At 37.1% G+C, this 20471-nt stretch overlaps 1 protein-coding gene across 3 annotated transcripts in view; it reads right to left on the bottom strand.

The window, feature by feature from the left end:
• Nucleotides 1–13256: 13256 nt before the first annotated feature.
• Nucleotides 13257–20471, bottom strand: part of EFL1 (elongation factor like GTPase 1) — a 71863-nt gene continuing 64648 nt past the window's right edge. For all 3 annotated transcript variants that reach the window (XM_080607174.1, XM_080607175.1, XM_080607176.1), the window contains one exon: nucleotides 13257–13820. In XM_080607174.1, coding sequence (XP_080463300.1) covers nucleotides 13632–13820 — 189 coding nt within the window. In that variant the 3' untranslated portion in view covers nucleotides 13257–13631. The remainder of the gene's footprint in view (nucleotides 13821–20471) is intronic.

Genomic DNA, 20471 nt, shown 5'->3' with positions numbered 1-20471 from the left:
TTTTTCCGTGCAAACTAATCCCAGAGACAGGAACTTCACAGAAATTGTATTTGCACATCACTGTACACATTGGCAGCTACTGCCAAGCAGCTTTTCTTTTACTCATTTTCCCTTTAATTTAGGACAGGACACAGATCACATTAATAAGCCAAAAAGGACATGTCAGCCTCAAATGACGTCTATCTAAAAATGGTCAAAAGTAGCATCTATGGTCTTCCACCAGTTCCCAAACTGTCCGGCAGCATAGGTACCTTGCAGTCGTATCTTCCTAGGGACAGTTTTCTCTTCCTGTTGCATGTCAAAAGCCTTACAACAAAACATGAAACTGAAAAAGCAGGAGAAAGAGTAAAAGTTACCGTATGCAAATCAATGTGAAGACACTGCTTTGATTTGGTTGATTTTAGCACAGTTATATGAGGCATTCATTAGGCGCTAAATTTTAAGACCAATAACAGAGAAAAGCAGTAACGCTCTGAAGACAAAATACATGCAGGCCAGCACAGGGAAGGACCAACAAAGGAAAGAGGCTTTCTTTGCTTCAACCCTGTTACAGGCTGTGGCAAGAAAATTCAGTCCTTCAGACTCAGAGAAATTGGAGTTCTTCACTACTTGCAATACCCTGGATGACTACATGAAAGTATTTACTAAAGAAACTGCTATGCACCATTCAGAAGTATTTTGAAAGAACCATTTGCAAGAAGCTCTACTGAAAACATGTGGTGTTAAATGAGAAAAAACTGTTTGTTGGTTCACATAAGATTGGCTTTCTCTATAAATGAAGGACATTTGCTGGAAGTAAACTGATACATTTTGATTTTTTGCTATGTTTCTGAAATTTAAAAGTTGGTGATTGTGGAGAAGAGTTTATCTTTGCTGCTGTGTCTCAGGCTAATTAATAAAGCTATTTTGATCACAAAATTAAAAGAAAATGCCTAAGTTACTGGATGTTTGTACCACACCAGTAGAGTGACATGTAACAGGCACGTTAGAAACATTAAATGTGGCTATATGTATCCCAATTTATTATCTTTAAAATGTTGTTTTGAGCAGCTAAGGTAGTTGCATATCTAACAATATTAACATAAGCACGTTGTATTCTACGGTATATTTCTGCAGGTTTTATTAGCAAGGCCAGGAGTCAACATTACTGATTTACAGTCTGTAAAAAGGGTGATGTCATTGAAATGTGAAGAAGGTCAGAATCCCCAAAGACAAATTATCTTAACAATAGAATGAGATCATTCCATATACTTGTCTGCTCCAAGGAGCAATAATCAAGCAAACCTACACGTAGACTATGCTGAGCATTAGATAAAAGCTACTGAGGCAGCACTTTTTCCAACGTAATACAGTAGAGCGCTGTAGATTTTGCTCTCAAGCTTCACTCATGAAAAAGCTTATTATGCAAGGGTCCTGATCCATTTATTTTTGCTAAAGTATTACAAAGAAAATATGTTAAACATATGTAAATTTGAACAGAAAGTACATTTGGTTCCATTTCAAATAGAAGCACTAGTACCTACATGGAACAAAATAATAGGACTCACTAGAAAAGGGAAGATTGCTTTTGAACCTTTATGCAAGATTTAAAATAAATCTTTTCCCTGCACTAAAATTCCACAGGCTGGTTAAGATATGAATCAGTCTAAATAGTAAAATCCCCTATTGATTTTCATAGGTCTTCAAGCAGAATAGTTTAGCTTCATTGACTTAACAAAGCTACAACATTGGCTAAATAATGTTAGCTACCAAGACAATAGAATTGCACAAGTTTACACTTAGCTGAGTAAAGATCCTCATTTTTGTTACTCCCAGAGTGATTTACACAGAATCCTATAGGTTGTGTTTCTCCTATAGACATGGAGGGAAGTGGTGGTTGTGCTGTGGTGAAAAGAAAAACTGTGTCTCCAGAACAGGGAGTGATGCTAATCATCTGCAACAAGAATCAGCAGTTCATCAACTTTCTCAAATTAAGACAGTTTGTACAAATGGTTAATATGTAATGAGGTCTCCTCTTATTTAGAAGTTATAAGCATTCAATTGTTAGCTTGCCTCTTTCATCTCAGATAAATATGAATTGCCAAAGTTCAGTGCTTCTGAAGTGAAAAAGAAGTCCTACATAGGCCGTTTAATAAAGAACTGCAGTTGCGTTCCCACATGAGCTAACTCGCTTCCTGGATGTGGGTGTTTCATTTAAACTTCTAAGAGGACATCAAAACACATTTACATGAATACAGATCACTGGTTCCGCTGGGTGATTTAAATGCATCTTACAGCTGTGGGGAAGGACTTCCTCAGTTTTCAAAACATTCTTTAGAAAAGGAGTTATTAACTTAGTATTTTCTTTTTATATATATCAGTAAAATTAGATCTACCTCCAAACTCCTGCATCACTTAGCATCAACACTCATCCTCCTTCCATTTGCCCTGTACCAAAACTCTAACACTTTTGCTTGACAAAATTTTGTGACGCATTCTGAGTTTACAGGGAATGCTCCTCTAGGTGGTAGGCATGATTCACAGCTATTCCCACCTGATGCCATCACAATATCCCAGTATAGCCTACGGAGTTTCTAAAATCAAGTCCTTCCTTACTGATTAATACTGGTGTGCTGGAAGTCCGATTGTCATGAGAAAAGAGACTCCTCTGCACAATATGTTGCCTCTGGGTATTCTTTCCAGAAGGTAAGGATAACCTCTAAAAACAAACAAAAACTAAAAAAATAAAACCCAGCAATAATAATAATAAAAAAAAAACACAACACCAAGGCTGTTCCTTTAGTGGAAATGCAGTTTTGGACTTGTCTCACAATGTAGTTAAATGTTTGCTCACCTTGCAGATCCTCTGTGTGGGTGAAGGTGAATGATGCACACAGCCCTATCAGTTGATCACAGGAATGTGGCCCGTTGAAGAACCATCCTGCCCTGAGGGACACAACAAGGTCTATGTATGGAAGGCTTTATCAGTTAATGCTGCATAAACCGGTAATGACTTCTGATTAGATATTATAATACATCCCTGAGCAATCAGCCTAGAAAAAACACCCCAGATTTTGCCATCAGTTTCTCCTCTGCTGCACAAGCCACAAATCATTCATTTCGCTTCCCACAAGTATGCATTTAGCTTTTTAAAAAACATTGTACAGCAAATTATGCAGTGTTCAAAAAGACATTTGCCAGGGCTCAAGCAAAAGAGAAAACACATTTTTTGATATCTTGATGAGTTCCTGGGATATTCTCCCCTATTTTTATACCTCAAAGGAAAAGGAGGATGCTATTTGGGAGTGTCATTTTCAGCCAGTGATAAATATCATCACCAAGAGGTTTGACACAGCATCAGAAGAAGAAACATGCCACAACAGGGGAAGTCCCCAGCTTTGCTTTGAAACACTGAAATTACACCTATGATTCAAAATATTTGTTTAAATCCACAGTTACCTCTTACATTGTCATGAATCTAAAACAGAAAATGTTTTCTAGGGAATAATAAAATCAATGTAGCTTGAAGTTATGGAAAATATCCTTTGATTTGGGAATAACAGAAGTTGCAGGATCTCAATCTCTATCAGGAAATCATTTTTGCAAACCTTTTCTGTAACAACTCCATCAACCTTTCCAAAATAGTATTTGTTGTAGCGAGGTCTCTGAATCTTCCAAATTCTTATTTTCACTGCTATAATGTTACTTCTGGTTGCACAATTTTCAAAATTAAATTTTGCCCATTTCTCCAGTAACCGTCTCTCTATCTTCTGTCCCTGATTACTGCTGCACCTACAACAGAATTTATTGTCAACAGATGCAGAGTGAAAAGCTCACACTGTAATTTGTTGCCCTTCATTACTTATTCAGGATGGTTAAAGCTGATCTGAAGTATTCAATTTCAAATAGATTTTTACATCTAAAATATCAAACATAATTTGTCTTTTTTGTCACTTATGTTGAAAGGCTGGATGATGGTATTGTGCAAGACTGAAGTATCAAGTCTTTCTTCTCTCTTACTGAGCAAAGAAAGGCTGATTCATAAGAATCAGTGAAAGAAGGAAAGAGCCAGTCCATTTTGTAGGTTCATTCAGTATCACTTGCCTAAGTCACCCAAAGATTTAGCCTAAGCACTTAGATTCACAGAATTCGCACTGACTTCTCCAGTAAATGCACAGTACAAACATGCTTGTTTGTCTGCTCTGAGGCAAGCGAGAGGCTAAAGGAATTGTGCTGCTGTGCTTTTTTGTTTCCTGAAGTCTATAAGAGAAAACCCAAGGTATAAAAAATAAAACAATCAACTATTCTTTGAACATTTACCCTGAAAAAAAGCAGGAATAACTCAGCAGACATACTACAAGGAGTAAAGAACCAAGGCTATCATTCCCCTCCCTACCCCCAACGGCTCAATATTTTAGCACAAGATTTACTGTCAGCCTCCAGCCCTTCTGCTCTGGAACATGCAGACTCAAATCAAGAATTAAATCTAAGGAAAAAGGCATCTGTTCAGGGACTATTAGCAGTTCTCTGTTTTATAAAGTGACCAGTGTTTCAAAAGGATTCAACATCTTTTCTTTTTAAAGAAGGATTTTGCAAAAAGCTTATCTGTAATGAAACATAAATAAATAAATAAATCATTTATAAAAAGTATTACAAAAGTCACTTTTACAGTTACAGTAAAAGACCACAACACAGACATTAAGAGTCTGTCCTTCAAAACCACAGGTCTTTCATTTGCTTAGTGGTTTGGGACTTTTTGTTTGTTGCTTTTAAAGCAAAATACTATATTTGGGGGTTCTTGTACGCATTTGGTTTTTTCTGCCATCATGGTGAATCTGCAAACATTTTCATGTTCTCCTCTAATTTGATGCCAACTTCAAGCTGGAAACTTTTTTTTTTTAATGAAAACAGAGATTCTGATGAAATGCAAGACCTGAGGTTTTTAGGAAAAACAAAATATCACAAGATTTGTCACAAAAACATGTAGCTGGCAACAATAACATTCTCCTTATGCACAGTAGCTTGCTATTTACAGGAGTGCTCACAAGCCTGCAGACATATTGCTGCTCTCCAGTAAAAAAAAAAATAAAAAAAATACTATAAATACAAAAGGCTCTGCTATTATCACCACAAATACCTGTTACTTTGCAAGTCAAGAACAAAATGAAAGTGGCACAAAACCCAGCTCCTCATCTGGCAGAAATCAAAACAGGACTCAACTGAAGTCACAGAAACCACAATGATTTACCCAAAATGAGATTCTGGTCCTAAACCTCAATCTATATGTATTAAAACTGAAAGTTAGGCTGTATTACACACCACACTTCCATGTAATCGGTCACAAAGGAGGGCGTATCTTCCACAGAGGCAACTTACCACCCTAATGCAAATGCCATGCCAGTCACATAGAATACCAAAGGCTGTCTGAAAATTTGCTAACAGTGCAACTGGGAGTGTGTATGATTTTCTTCACCAAACAGTTCCTTTGTTGTTCTTTCACTTTTCTCCCAGCCCAGGTTAAAGCTAATATCCAGCTTCACTGAATTCCAGCTCTTTTGGTCTCTGTTTTCCTTTGGCAGCCTGCTAAATGGAAATACTGTCTCTGGGTTAACATGGCCAAAAGTATGAACCGGGTAACTTCTCTCTTGATTGTCTACGAGTGAATCACACATCATATGACAATGACATTGCTCAAGTTCAAACTGCTAATATCAATACTAAAGCTGTTTATACAACAAAAGCAAGGGAACCTTAAAGTTACTTCACCCTTCAAATATGTTCAGAAGATGCAGCCATTTGGCAATTTTTTCAGTTAGCTATGAGGAAATCTATAGCTTCAGTCTTTCTGTTCAGAGAAATAAGTTACCTGCTTTTGTTCTGGAGCTTGCAGAATCCAGTATGTCAGTCACCACCTCTCTTGTCTACACACTTAAATATTTTCCTTTGTCAAGCACTGTTTTAGCAACTTCTGTTTGGCTTGGAAGAAATGGTGTTGACAAGCTCAAGCACAACCGGCAGCTATCAGAAAGCAGGACAGTTACTTTATTTCCCTCTCCTAAGGCCTAAACTCTTCCAGCCCAAGCTTCATGCTCCTAGCAATATTCAGCTTTGGGGTGCTCAACTGAAAGAGAACCATTAGAAAGAAAATTTTAGTTTCCCTTACAGCATTCTCCTACACAAGAGGAGAGGAAGCTCTGTAATTCCTTGACCCTGGGCCTCCCACTCTCACGCAGTCTGGGGATCTCAGAACATCTCTTCAAAGATCCTTGCACACAGATACTGTTTAGCTCTGTAGACTCCACCTGTCCCAGCAGCAAAGATTCAACAGAAGTCATGATTCACTGCTGGGTCCCAGCAGAAAGGGCTTAACAAGGTTACACAGAACTGCTTTCAATGCAGTCAGTAAACTGGAACCCAGGGAATTGCTGCTGCTGGGAATGCACCACGCTCCCTTAAATGATAAGCCTGCTGCAGTCAAGGAGGTGCTATGAAATCCACAGGACAGCAAGAGAGACAGAGGAAAAAGCTACAGAGGTTGTTTCTTCATGCTTTCCATCACAAAGGCAAGATGGCACAGAAGGCATGCCCTGACTGGTAATTACACTCTGCCTGTCAGGACAGCCTATCTTTTCATACAGCGTGCTTGTACACTATTTATTATTGAGCACTTGTAGAGAAACAATGCAATCTGATTATGCAATTAATATAGTTACTATAAAGGCACCCATATAAGTGCAATGTGATGTTTTTCACGGCATTTTTACATTTATTCTCTAGCCTTTCTCTTTCACACCAACTGCAGCTGAATTACGCACTGGCCTTGATGCTTACAATGTTGGATGTGATAGGAACAGACTAGACATTGTTTTATTACAAGAAGGTTAATTTAAAATAACCTTCCTAAGCTGTTCATACTACACGACAGCAACATTACAAGGAGAAGACTTGGGTTCCTGAACAGGATCAGCTTTCAATCCCCAGACTAGTGATAGCAGCACTTGTCATGAACATACTGTGCCTAGTCTCCAGGGGAAGTGCAGCTTCAGCTGCCACTTACACAGCTCCTTCTGTCAGTCACTCACTCCCTGAAGCAATGCCAGTTTTTTCTGAAGAGCCATTCTCTTGACCTCCTAAAGGTAAACGCTACCATGACAAGAGAAGAAAGACAGCAAACAATTAGCTTCAAGTATGCTCCATAGCATCTCCATCACCTGTTAGTGTATTACAGCACCAATTGGCTCTGGATACATCTGTGTCACTGAGCAAATAAATCAGTCTTTGGAGTTAGGTGGATTGCTGTAAGCTCATCATGTAAAGGAGAGCATTAGAAAAACAAAAAATAAGGACTTCTGTTCAAACACACGTTAGAGGCAACCAGAAACTGCTGTTTTGTATCACACATACTATGATTTATTTATGTCATCTCAGTCCCTACTCCTACATGCCTGACGTTGACTTTGCATGCTCCCCTTTGCACCAAGTAGGATTAAGATCTCAGAGCACTCAGGCATTAAATCTAGCCCAAAAAGTTATGCTGCTTTCACATGTGGCAAAGGAGTGGACTTCCTGAAGCTGCCATGGAGTTCAAGTCCTCTTTAATCATGACTAAACCTGCCTTTTCATCATGATCAACCTTCTTACAGTTCCTCTGCGGACAGCACTTCAGCTTGCATTGCACAGTGACCATTCCAAACCATTTCCTTACAATCACAAGACAGCTGAACACCCCCTTCTTCAAATTGTTTGAAGTCATCAATACAGCAACAAATTGCATTCATAGGGTGCACCTAGTTAGGAGGCCATTCTGTGCTAACCCTCTCCAAAATTCCTTTTGCTCCTCCATAGCCTTCTTTTTACCTTAAGTTTCTGGGCTTTATTTTTATTTTTATTTGCAAAGTGTGAGGGAGCAGGAAATTATTGCTTGCAGGACAATATGACAGAGGGGACAATGGTGCTCATGACTGTCGTGGAGTCATCACTGAAGCCCCAGACTTAAGACCTCTTAAGACTTGTGCTACAGCAAAACAAATGGCATTATACTCCAGGGTAGCAGTTTACACTGGCATAAATCATTCAGAAAGCAATGAAACAAGAGCGATTTATTCATTACCTGACTTAATTTATTACAGTGTAAAAGAACCATATGAAAATTCTGGAAAGAGCTCTCCACAGATGGGAAAAAAGCCAGCACTGAATTGGTGATGATGATCAATCTGCCTCCCATTTGTAATTCCTCTCGAGAAGATGCATATTTTAGCTGTGCTTTGTGTCCACTTCACAAAAAGCAGCATAACATTACTGAATTCCCCTCCCTCTCGGGGGATAGCAAACGTGTTTGTGAACATGTAGGAAAAGCAGAGCTTAAAAAGGCTACAGATTCTTTTGAGAAATGCCTATTTTGATGCTGTGTAGATTATTATTTATTGTTAGCCTTTTACACCAGCAGCTTTTCGGGGGGGGGGGGGGGGGGGGCGGGAATGCACCTAGGAATATCACTGGAGAACAATGAGAGATACCACTTTTTGAAGGCTGAAGGACAATCCTTTCACATGGCCATCAAAAATGCAAACAGGAAAACACAACTGAAATTTTGCCTTTTTTTTTTTGTTCAAATTCCAGAATGAGCAAGTCTTTAGGAAGATGAATGGTTTCAGTAAAAATAAGTAAGTAAATCAATAATAAAAATACTCCTCTAAAGAATCAATGAGGGGGAGGGGAGTTTATGGAGTTAGATCCCTGGTAAAATAGGAAGCGAAGGAGGAAGAATGAGTAGAGGGGGAGGAAAGATAAATTAAAAATAAATAAATAAAGCTCCTGTAGGAAAACAGCATCTGTTGAAACAGAAAAGTCTCTGCCAAACAGCCCAAACCACATCACTTTATGGTATCTATTTTCTCCTCCTGTTAGTCATGCTTTGCAAGAGTTTTATAATCATGGAATGATACAGCTGTAAAAGACCAGTGCCTCCAAACCTTTCAGTTCAATGTATTAATAGAAACTATAAAAATTAATATTCATTTTTATCTTATCTACTTTTCAGTAGATCCAAACAAGCACAAAACAGATCAAAAAGCACATATTCACAATGAAGAATATGACCAAGCCACATCAAATAGAGACCAAAATTCAGAAATATTGCTACATCAAAATGGTATTTACATGTAAATGTTTTATGTTGCATGTAAACTTTTTCCTGAGCACCAGTTAAGTCAGCCAGGCCTGCACAGACATCTCAAGTTAACACACTGCTTTCCTTCTCAGGACTGTACTAAAAAAGCAAATTACAGATATTAGCAAATTTGAGACATATCTGTGCATGGTCTAAAATTAGAGATTCTACACCACATTCTACCAATCTTTCTCCAAGTTTTTTGGATCCCACCTTCACAAAATCCCAAGAAGCCTGAGTTATGGCCTCAGCTTTTCATAAAAACAGCTTGTGCCCCTTTGCTTACAAAGAAAACTAGGAAGAAGCTCAGAGAAACTCTACACAGGACTTTTTAAACAAACTAAAATAGAAAGAAGAAACCCTAAAACAAGAACAAGACTTCAAGATATCCTGGCACAGAACTTAAGTTGATACGATGAAGGCCAAGAGAAAAGTCACCTGAATTCCCAGTTCCAGTTCAGTTGCCAAGTCACACCGTGGAAGGTTTAAGCAGATCCACAAGCTTCTGTTCCTTACGTGTAAATGGTACTTGTCTAGCACTAGGTTTATAAATGAAAAAAGGTTTCAGACATTTAAGAAATACCTGTCCAATCAAGAGAGGTTCTTTACTCACAAAATTGCCAAGTTCCGGTTATTCACCACCTGCATAAAGTAAGAGAAGGAAACTGATGTCCAGTTTCTCATTTGTATTGGAGATATTTATTCCCCTTGCCCCTGTGTGGAAACAAAGAACAAGCAGCACTCAGCAAAAGCTGAGGTTCTTTCATCCTCATGAGTCTCAAGTAGTTGCACAAACAGGTGACCCCTAGCTCCAATACACTCACGATTTTTCTCAAGAATGGCAATATGCAAGCTCTAGCTGTGACAAACTCCTTTGTTTAAGGCTCCTTTCAATCTGGCTGTCTGAAAGATCAACTAAAGATTCCTCCAGCTGAGCTAAAAACTTTTCCAACCCATGTTTTTTCATGGAAGGAATCTAGTTGATTGATTTATCATCTGTTGTAATGCCTGATTTCACCCACCTCTCTCTTCTTATGCTAGTGGGAGTATTCAAGAAGATTGTAAGGTACTTGAACTGTGTTGTTCACTACTTTCCTAGAGACTTAGGGCTTTCCCGATGCATTTATAACCCAACAGCATGCCCAGAAAAGCACTGGGAGGAATGTAAAAGACACTTAAAATTGTGAATGCTTAACCAATCCCAAACTGTAAAGAGTTACAACCCAAAAGAGTAGACCCTTGGAGTTCAAGAATTTTGCCAGGACCTCTCTGCTATCAGATTAAGTATTCAATGTAATAAGCATTCCAAAATCACTTATAACCAAAACTACTCACTCATACTAAAATTTTTCTTTAATCAAAACTACAGTATACAGTTCAAATATTGCATGGTTCTCTCTCCATGTTAGCACAGCAGCTGACTGTGAATGAGTGCCATGTTCCATTTATCATAGAATAAGCTTCCAAATATTAGTGTCTCATTCAAGAAGAAGTTAGTTTGTAAGGTTAGCAGAAAGTTGAGATATTGTATTCAGACTTAATTTGGGAATTTTGTTTTGGTTCAAAAATATTTTGCATCTCTGTTGTCTCTGTCCTCGTTAACAGTAATGTTGAAGGTGCAGCTGAAGGCCTAAACTGAGGGTAATAGGAAAGAAGATGCAGCACAACATTCCAGTTACACTTTGATTTCTCCTTTGGACTCCTGCTTTAAAATGTAAGAGAAATTTGTTGAAAGAAAAGAAAAATCTGTGGAAAAAGATGGTCAATCACCTAAATTATTAGTGCTGAAGAAAAATAAGATCTTTAAAGCAAGAAGATAAAAGGAGCACAGCCAGAGAAAACAGGAAGGAGCTTGCTGGCCACAGCTTAGTCTTCATTTTTCTCCCCCTGGAGAAATATAGCTTCTGCTCTTATGTTTTCTTTTTGTGTTTTTTTTTTTTTCTTTTTTCTTTTTTCTCTTTCTTCTTTTCTTTCTACAAAGTAGAATCATTTGGAGTATCTGCCCAATGAATAATTATCATTCTCTAATATATATTACCACTTAGAAGTTTACTGGTGCTTTTGTAAATTATCAGTTGTAAGGAGCTTTGATTCTAGTAAATTCAATAGAGCCAAATCACATGAAGAGTGCCTTTTTTAAAGTTAAAAATATACTAAACATTTATACAAATAAAGTATTTTAAAAGCTGTGTACACTCACTTTAAATATGTATTATACTTAGCAATAAAACTGGCACTGGAAGATGAAATGACATAATGGCTACCACTCAATTCAGCCTTTCCGTGGCTTGCTCCATCAGCAAGTTATTTACCTTGCTTTGCAGACATTTTCCAAAATTATGTCATAAAGTTATATATAAGAAAGCGAGGCAAAAAACAGCTATGTATTTAGAGATTCATTGTATGTAAGCAATTAGATTATCTTTGCACTAGAAACCATTACTGAAGAAAACAGATCTAGCACTTGCAGGTTGATTTTCTTCTGCTAGTTAGCGGAGCTTTCCCTCTTTATAAATAACAAGAATTAATTCAGGATGTTGCAAACCCATCTTCATGCTGTTTGAGATGCAATCTGAAAGGAAATCTGAAAATATGACATAACCAAATATGAAAGCTAAATCTTTTAAAATCTATGTTAATGATTTTTCTGTTTACACGAGTACAGTAGATTACAGTTAACAATTACATAGTCACAACAATGAGCAACCTACCCAGCTCTGAAGAGCTACTTAATATGTAAGCACCTTTCTGACTGGAGGCCAGACATCCCTAACTGTATCTTGGATTCAGCTAGCAGTGTAGCTGTAAGTAGCCAAGATCTCATTACACAAACATTTATTTATGTCTTAAGCAGTTTCTGCAGGCAGTTATAATGCCTTCCATGGATATACAGCTGGCAATGCCCAAACTACCTAAGTATATTTGTACAAGCTCTAATAGGGCTGCTGTGCAGACATACCCCTTGCAGAACAACAACAATGTATGGAACAACCTTCTAAGGAAGGCAAATATCATTTGCTTGAATAATTCATAAGCACAGTCTTAAAAGGAAACATTTCCATAATGAAAGCAAACAGACTGGAAAAGAAAAAGCTGCTATTTAAAATAAAAGCTAAGCATTCAGAATCATTCTACTTGTGAAACAAGTAACAGTTTCCTTTCCCATAAGGAGCAAAACTGATATGAGTTAACTTCTGCCTACTGCACTAATTGACACACACAGAATATTTATTCAGAAAGGCCAAGCTGGTGCTAAAGGAATGCACCGCATCACAAATTAAAGAAGTGGTTATATTCTAGAAAGAAAAGAACAGCCTGTTTACATGGTTAGCTGAAACAGAACACTTTGCCAATAGTAAACACAAGATATAGCAGAAAGTCGGTCAGCGCAAAATTCAAGGACTTAATTACCCATTCATTTAACTAAGTATCAGAAACTCTTCAAGGACAGCTATCTCTTCAGTCCTTCCCTTTTACAATTCAAAACAGCCAAATGAGAAGGTAGTTCATGCACCATGTTTCTCTTCTCCTGTCCATGATTTCCATTTTTCTTTACTAAAACTTAACATCCTTTCAGGACTTTTTCCTGTTACTGTTGGTCTGAATCATTCTGGAGACTTCTGCATCCTAGACACCTGCAAACAGCAAGACATTTTGTATGTTTTTGCAAGTGTTTCCCTTCACTGAATTCAACACAACAGGATGAACGGGTAGAAATTTCTGCAAAGAGTCTGTAAACACTCAAACAGGATTGGCAGGGATAGCTGTGTGCCTAGTTCAGAGACAGCAGCTCCCAGTTTAGGATAATCATGTAAACTTTTTTACACAATGTTTTTCTAAGGAGGGGAAAAAAGAAAAACCTTGCCTGGTTTGCAGTGCTTAGTTTTCCACGTGTACTATTTTTGCCTTCTGGTTTAAAGAAGATGCATTGCTACAACCTGGGAGCAGAGAGAGCATCACCTGATTTAGATGACTGTTTACATGAGGAACAGAATAAAAGTTCTGGTAAGCTTACATCTGTTTGCACATAGGTAACTATGGAAAGTACTTGTGAGCAACAAATACATTATAGAAATGAAAATCAATTTTAAAAATAGAGTCAAAAACATTAAGAAGCTAAATTTATTGCATAGTTTATTTGCAACAGACTAGCAAACCAACTCTAAATGGAATTTCATCTGATAAATCAGAAAGAAACAAATTAAATTGGGAGTTCCTAATCCCGTGACAGCAACAGGGCAGAAAGTTCTAAAAATTGAGACCAATTCCAAGGAATATACCTAGGCTTTATTTAAATAAATAAACTATTCTCTCTGTATAAAAGTTGGAAAGGCTTACATTTTTCAAAACATAAGCCATGGACATTATCATGTGTAAGAAAACCGGTGTAAAAGAACAAGTCCAGATGGAATTTTGAATCTGCTGCATAGAAAATTATCCACACGCACTTAGCTGAGTCAGGAGGGAAAGGAAGCAGACACAGCTACTTATTCCTACTGAGAGTTCTTTGCTTTTCAGCATGCTCCACAATTTTTTCTTCTACATAAAGTCCCTTTCGCTTTCTAACTGCATTCATGTACTTGCGGGCCTGGTTCTCAGAGTCTGCCTTTTCCCCAAAGTGCAAATATTCTTCCTCGGTGGTTGGTACCCAGAACGGGTCACTTGAAATGATCTATAAAAAGAGAGAAGGAAAAAAAAAAGTAATGTAAGATAAAGCAAAGGTTTACTAGTACATTTCAGGTAATTTTAATCTCTGAAGTATACAACATGAAAGTAGAGGGGGCAGTTTTCTGGAATGCCTATTAGCTACTTAAGCTGAAAACAAGAACTAGAAACACTATGTAGTATTTGCACAGGAAGCATATGATAGCTTTTTTAATTTGGTTGCATTTATCTGTGTACAAATTTTTTAAAAACAAATTTAATTGCCAGTCAGCAAACAACACCAACTCGTGCTCAGAAAATTATCAGTTTCCAAGAAAGAATTTCTTATTTAGAATATTATGTCAGTTTGATCTTATCAGAATTTATAAGAACTGAAGGTTTCTGCTCATTTCTGTGTCCTATGTTCTTCACACCCGACGAAACGGACAGATGGCTTAATATCATTGTTTCTGTCTTTTACAGAGCTGTTCTTGCAGCTTAATATCTCAAGGGCCCTCCACTAGAAGAGATTTCAGATCTAACGTGATAAGGGAATGACTGGACAAATCTTTATCCCAGTTCATCCTATATACCCTGCACTTCTCAGACTACCATAGAGTATGCCAAACATCTAGTTATCTTCAAAAGTAGTTATTTCACTTAAATGACCATAGATTTTCTCACTAGATGCAGTTACAGGTAATATAATTTTACTAGGAAAACAAAGACAACACTGCATCCATTTCTTAAACAAAGTCCTCATGGGAAAAGGAATGCAGGTAAGTATTAACTACTGTGAGAACAGTGATAGTTATGACAATAACTGAGGACAACACACCATGATCATTTCTGAAATACATTAGCACTAACATTAAAAAATAACAAGGATGCAACAAACTTCCCTAAACTATCAATTTTAACTTAGTGCTATAAACTTCTTCCAACGTTACAAACCTTTTCTTCTGACAAATACTTTTAATTGCCATATGCTATTTCAAGCCAAGCAAAATTTCTTAGTCTATTTAAGTAACACAAACCAAAAAAGAAAGAATTAAAAAATAAAAAAAAAAATGGATTAAGATGGAGAATTTCCTTACAAACATCAAATTGTCAAGTCCTATTTTAATACCTCAAATGCTAAATAACACCTAGCACAATCAGAAAAATTACATTTTACGGGAAGTTAGGAAAACGTCTATGCTAGAAGATGGTTATTTTTTACTAGGGAATATTGTAGGTTCAATGTTTCAAAATAGTATGTTAAGCCCCTAAAAAAAGTTCTAATTTGTTAAGTATGTACATAATCCTGGTAACTTAAATGGGTTATCATTTACATGGAAAAAGAGATATGCAATCTCATTTATCTAGGTGGTAAATGAACATGCATAGGGTTGTCTGGCTGAAAACCAAAGCAAGCAGAGCTCAGAAATAAATGCTATGAAACTTTGGTTTCCAAACTTAGGTTTTTACATTTATTTTTAACATAAAAATAACGACTGACTAACCATAGAAGAATCTGACTGAGTCATACCCATTCTGATGCCCTATACAGGGACATTTAACCAATGCCTAGAAACTTAAAGGTGATTCCTTGACAGAATATATCATTTAAAAAAAAAATGCTCTCCTTTTGAGAGCTTGAAAGTTTTACCATTACTTTATACACTTGAAATAAAGAAAAGAGACAGTCGTGTGTCGTACCCCTCCCCTGCCCCCAACTTCTGGGCACAGATTGCATGTTGATTTGATCAGGTTACTTAATCATCATCATGCTGGAAAAATACCAAAGACTTCCCCATACACAACCTGTCTAAAGAGCTGAACAAACAAAAATTTCCAAGTTCAAGACAAAGCACACAAATGGGAAAAAGTGATTCATACTCCATGGATGCGCTCCAGAACACACTGCTGAGGGAGATCACACAGCTACAAACTATAACAACTTAAAAGGCTGTTACTATCCCCTCTGATGAAGTTCTTTCGCATTAACAAGAAATCTAACATACACAAATTATACTCAGAGAGAAACGGTGGTTCTTGAAGAATGAATGCAAAAGAGAAGTCCAAATAGGACTGAACTTACAAGTCTAAGCTACCTATAAATATTTAGATACTGTAGTGATAGATGCTTAAGAAAATCCCTAGGTTTAACAGACTGGCTCTTCCATTAATTTACAAAAGACTTGTTCTACTAATGTTAAGTTTTATACTGCATACTTCTTTCATTGAAAGCAATTATTCATTATCTCTAGCTCTCAGGAAAGCTGAGATAACTGAAGGCTCTGTACATACAATTTAGCAACTAACGGGCAAACCTGCAAATTTACTGCAGTGCTGGGGTACCGAATCCTGAGTGAACCTTGTACCACTGCATTGTGCAGAGCAGCACTGGAAAGAGACTTAAATTAGGTTTTGAAAGCCACATCAGTACCTCCAGCAGCTACTTTTGTGCCTCAGCATGTGTAAATAACTTATGCATTACTTACTGCTTCTGGAGCAAGTTACAGAAACTTTTGAGAATTTCTGTTTATGAGGATCGTGCCCAACTGAATGGTGTAGACATATTGCAGAAGATGTGGTCAATTAGGAACATACTATTTGTAGTTAACACTGTGGTAATTAAAGAGAGAGACAAAGCCAGATCTACTGACTCAGCTGGAACTTGGGGCATCAGCTGTGCATCTCCTTTAAGAAGTCAGCAAATAGCCACGTAAACAGAACTGTAATGTAACTACACAGACGTGTTATTGACACAGCGACACAAAAAAAAAGTAGGAAGTTTTCTTTTTTGGAAGTTCCAATTCTGTAAGTGAAGGTGAGGGCACAAGACTAGATTGTCCTTCTTTTATTCACATAACATTAATGGATCAAAGCAGATGCACATAGCAGGTGGCATCCATCATTCCCCACACTCCGCTAATACACTGAAATCAAAAGCAAAAAAAAAATAAATAAATCCATATAATGCTCCAAGAGAATTGCCATCAATATGCTTACAGTAGTAGCTACCAGAATGGTGGGTCTGGGCTTCCTGGAATCAGATCTGTGAAGCTTTTTAACCCCTGAACTATTGTTTGTATTCATGGGAAACACATAAGGAGACTGTGGAATCCATGACAGTTCTTGTCTGGATAGAGTCCTAAACAATCAGTTAGATTCTACATGGACCAATACTTCTGGAAAATGATATAGCCATCTACCAGAGAGCATTTACTGTGGATCCTGGAAACTCCACAGGACCAGAGCAGAAAAGAAGAAAAAAAAGTCAGTAAAATACATCCTGAAGAATGTGTTCCAGAGCTCACTGCAGAACTAAGAGCTAATTCTAGGTATAAATAAAACAGTGCTTACAATGAAATCAACTGGGATTAGGTATTTTAAAAGAAGATTAGATTACTTCAAATAATGTAAAAGTAAAGATATTCTTGAGAAAAAGAAATCATTCTGAAGTACAATGTTTCATTAAATATCACATCTATTCAAACTAACACACCCAAACAATGAAGTCTCATAAGACTTGTTTAGTAACTGCATGCAGAGCAACAGGCTAAACAGCTGTCATTTTCCTTTTTGCCTAAGAACCTACATGCTAAATATTCAAACAATGCACGTCTGTATCTTTTTCAGACATAATCTGAATACCTGTAATAATTAACTCATAAAAATGCTAATAGTATGAGTACTATTTTAATACTGAAAGACAATACGGTGTGTACTAAGTTCTGCAAATGATTATGTAAATTAATCAAACTTTTCAATAAGATTTGAGTTAGAACAAATTACTTTCAATTCAAGAGGACTTGGAATTTTAAGCCTTAATTTGAGGATGATTTATTGTTTGCATTTTAGTGGCACCCAGATGGTTCCAATAGTGATCTGGGTCCCATTGTCTAGTGTATTTCACAAAACGACAGTATGAAACAGCCTCTGCCTAAGGCAGCCTAATTACGCAAAACAAGGTTGAGAGAAGCATCAAAGACAAACAGACAGGATCTGCCTAGGTCATCCAAAAGGTCAGGCAGATCTGGGAACACAGCCATGTTCCTAGTAGCACTTCCCCTACTGGTCCTTACTGCTTGATGAGGACAGAAAATTCCTTTTAGCGAAATAGCACAGACACCGAAAATGCTCTAGTTGGACCATGAATTCAAAGAGCAGTCTTGCACTGTCCAATGAAGATTTTAAGACTAGCAAGTAACATTATGGCTGGTGTGAACCACTTAGTAAGAAAGCACAAGAACTACAAAATTCAGTGTTCTTGGACACTATGATGGACAGACCTTCGCATGCCAGGAAAACATTATGCCAGAAGCTGTTTTTCAAAAACAACTTCAAAATAACTACTACGCACAGTTTCAGAGAGTATGTATCAGTGTATCAGGATCCTTTCTGCTTTAGAAAAAATCAATCCTAGAAAGATAGTTCATGGCTTCAAGAGCACTGACCGTTCAAATGGTGTCCAGCACTTAATAATGGTAAACACTGTACAACTAAAGGAGTACCCAGGCATGTAGTTTAGATGTCTGGCACAGTCCTGTCAAACAGAAATTTCCTCTACCTTTCAGGTAAAATGGCAGAAATTTGCAGAGGTTTATATGAAATGTGACCTTGAAAAACTGTCACCTCCAAATTGAGCTTTTGGTAACAAGCTGGGTAGTGCTGTAGAAGTGCTTTTCCACTGTGCATAGCCACATGGTGCTAGACAAGTCTGGATACTGGCAGTGAGCTTCCAGAACAGGGAATACCAGGAAGGACACCCAGCAAGACTGAGCAGATTCAGCTTCTCCATGCCGCTGCACCCATTTCATCACAGTGGGAAGCAGGCATCACCTCCTTTCCTACCTAGGAGTACTGAGAAGCTGTGGGAGTGCTCAGCACCTGGAACACTTGCACAAAACATCATGCTGGAGAAGAGGACTAGAGTGGCCAAGGGTGGGAGGAGAAATATCTACAATATGCTAAAGAATTTTACAGAAGCACCTACACATAAATGTTCTGAAAATAAAAAGTCACAGTTATGTTGTTAAAACACAAATTCTCATATTATACCAAATACTTTGTGTACCAGCTTGTCCATTTTATAAATAGCTAATCTCTATACAATATTCTGAAAGAAACAAAAGCAATTCACTTTCAGCCTCCCTTTTTACCAATTATTTGACTGTCTTGTATTCAAACCTTAGCTTCACAGAAGAATATTGCCACTTTGCATCACTATACATCAACTTATATATCAAACACATAAATACATTTTCTCAAGACTATTATGTATAACTTTATAAAGGCATTTAAAAAAATGTGAAAATAGATTGCTCACTGCACAACTTGACAAAGTCTCCCGATTTTATTTCTCTGTGTATTCCTTGTATTATTCTCAAAAGCTCTTGATTGTAAATTATATGGTTTTGAAAAATAAAATACAATTAGAGAGGAAAGTTGTATATCCAATACAAAAGTTAATTTACTTCAATTCTATAGCCATCTTGCAAAAGTTTTAAAAATCCAAAAAACATCAGATTTGCAACATTTAGTTTTCTTTTAGAGAAAGGACGTTTAAGGGAATATGGAGTAACTTACAGTCAGGCTTTAAACATTTAACCTACAGGATTGTATAAGGTGTGCAGATTCCCTACAAAATAACATGAGCATCGAGAACTATTTCAGAAGAACTCAGAAATTTCATTGACAATACTGAAAGGGCATGGCCTAGGCCTTAAAGTGCATGAAGTCAGATATGACATCATGTCTTTCAATAAATACTGTAATAATGAACATTTACACATTTAGTTTTAAAATAAACTTTTGCTAGTTTATTTTGGCTCAAGAGCATCGTCCTTGTTTGTGTCTCATTCAGCGACAGCTGAGCTTTAGCCTTGACTTCAGTCAGTCGCAGTGGAAGGAAAAAAGGAGATCTGTGGTTTTACTGATACATTTTTTTCCTATTACTTAAGACACGTGTATTGAAAAGGAAATTTAAAGCCACACCACTACCACTTTTATTTACTATTTAATTAGCTTCAGATGCTCTGGTTAATATAAAGACTTTTTCATATTTGAAAGGTTCCAGGTTACTCCTAGAATTCATCTACATGCGTAAGCCAATACTTGCACAATGATGTAAAGTCACAATTCATACATAGTAGAGGCTCACAGATTCTTAGAGTCTCTCATTACTTCAGCCTGCTTCCTTGTTTAATGCAGGCCTAACAGTTGCACCCGACAACTTCTGTATTAAGCCCCTATCTTCTATTTGAGCTGTACAATTAGGAATGAATGAATTAAAATTCACAATATAAGACTTCCAGTGATTCAGACTGCATCATGTTCTTATCATTTATTACCTACAGTCCTTCTTCTTTTACCTTTCTCCAGGGTCTTACGGTAAACTCTAGACACTATTCTACACAGAAAGAATACTCAAAAAGAATTCAGATTAAATGTGTTTGCAGTTCACCCTCCTCCTCCAAGAATAAAAAACAATCAATGAAATTTAAAAGATGCATTAGGAGGAATACTACACATTTCACAGCTTTACAAGAAGTAGTTATCTTTGACAATTTCTGCAGTTGCTGATAATTCAATCATAATTTGAATAGAGCCACATGCATTATTTTTACTATAACACTGATTTCCCAAATGGGATTAGAGCTCCATTATTCTAAACACTGCGTGATCACAA

This window comes from Anser brachyrhynchus, assembly GCF_964034855.1.
Source record: "Anser brachyrhynchus genome assembly, chromosome: 11".
NCBI classification, from domain to species: domain Eukaryota; kingdom Metazoa; phylum Chordata; class Aves; order Anseriformes; family Anatidae; genus Anser; species Anser brachyrhynchus.
This window is presented reverse-complemented; position numbering and strand designations above follow the sequence as displayed.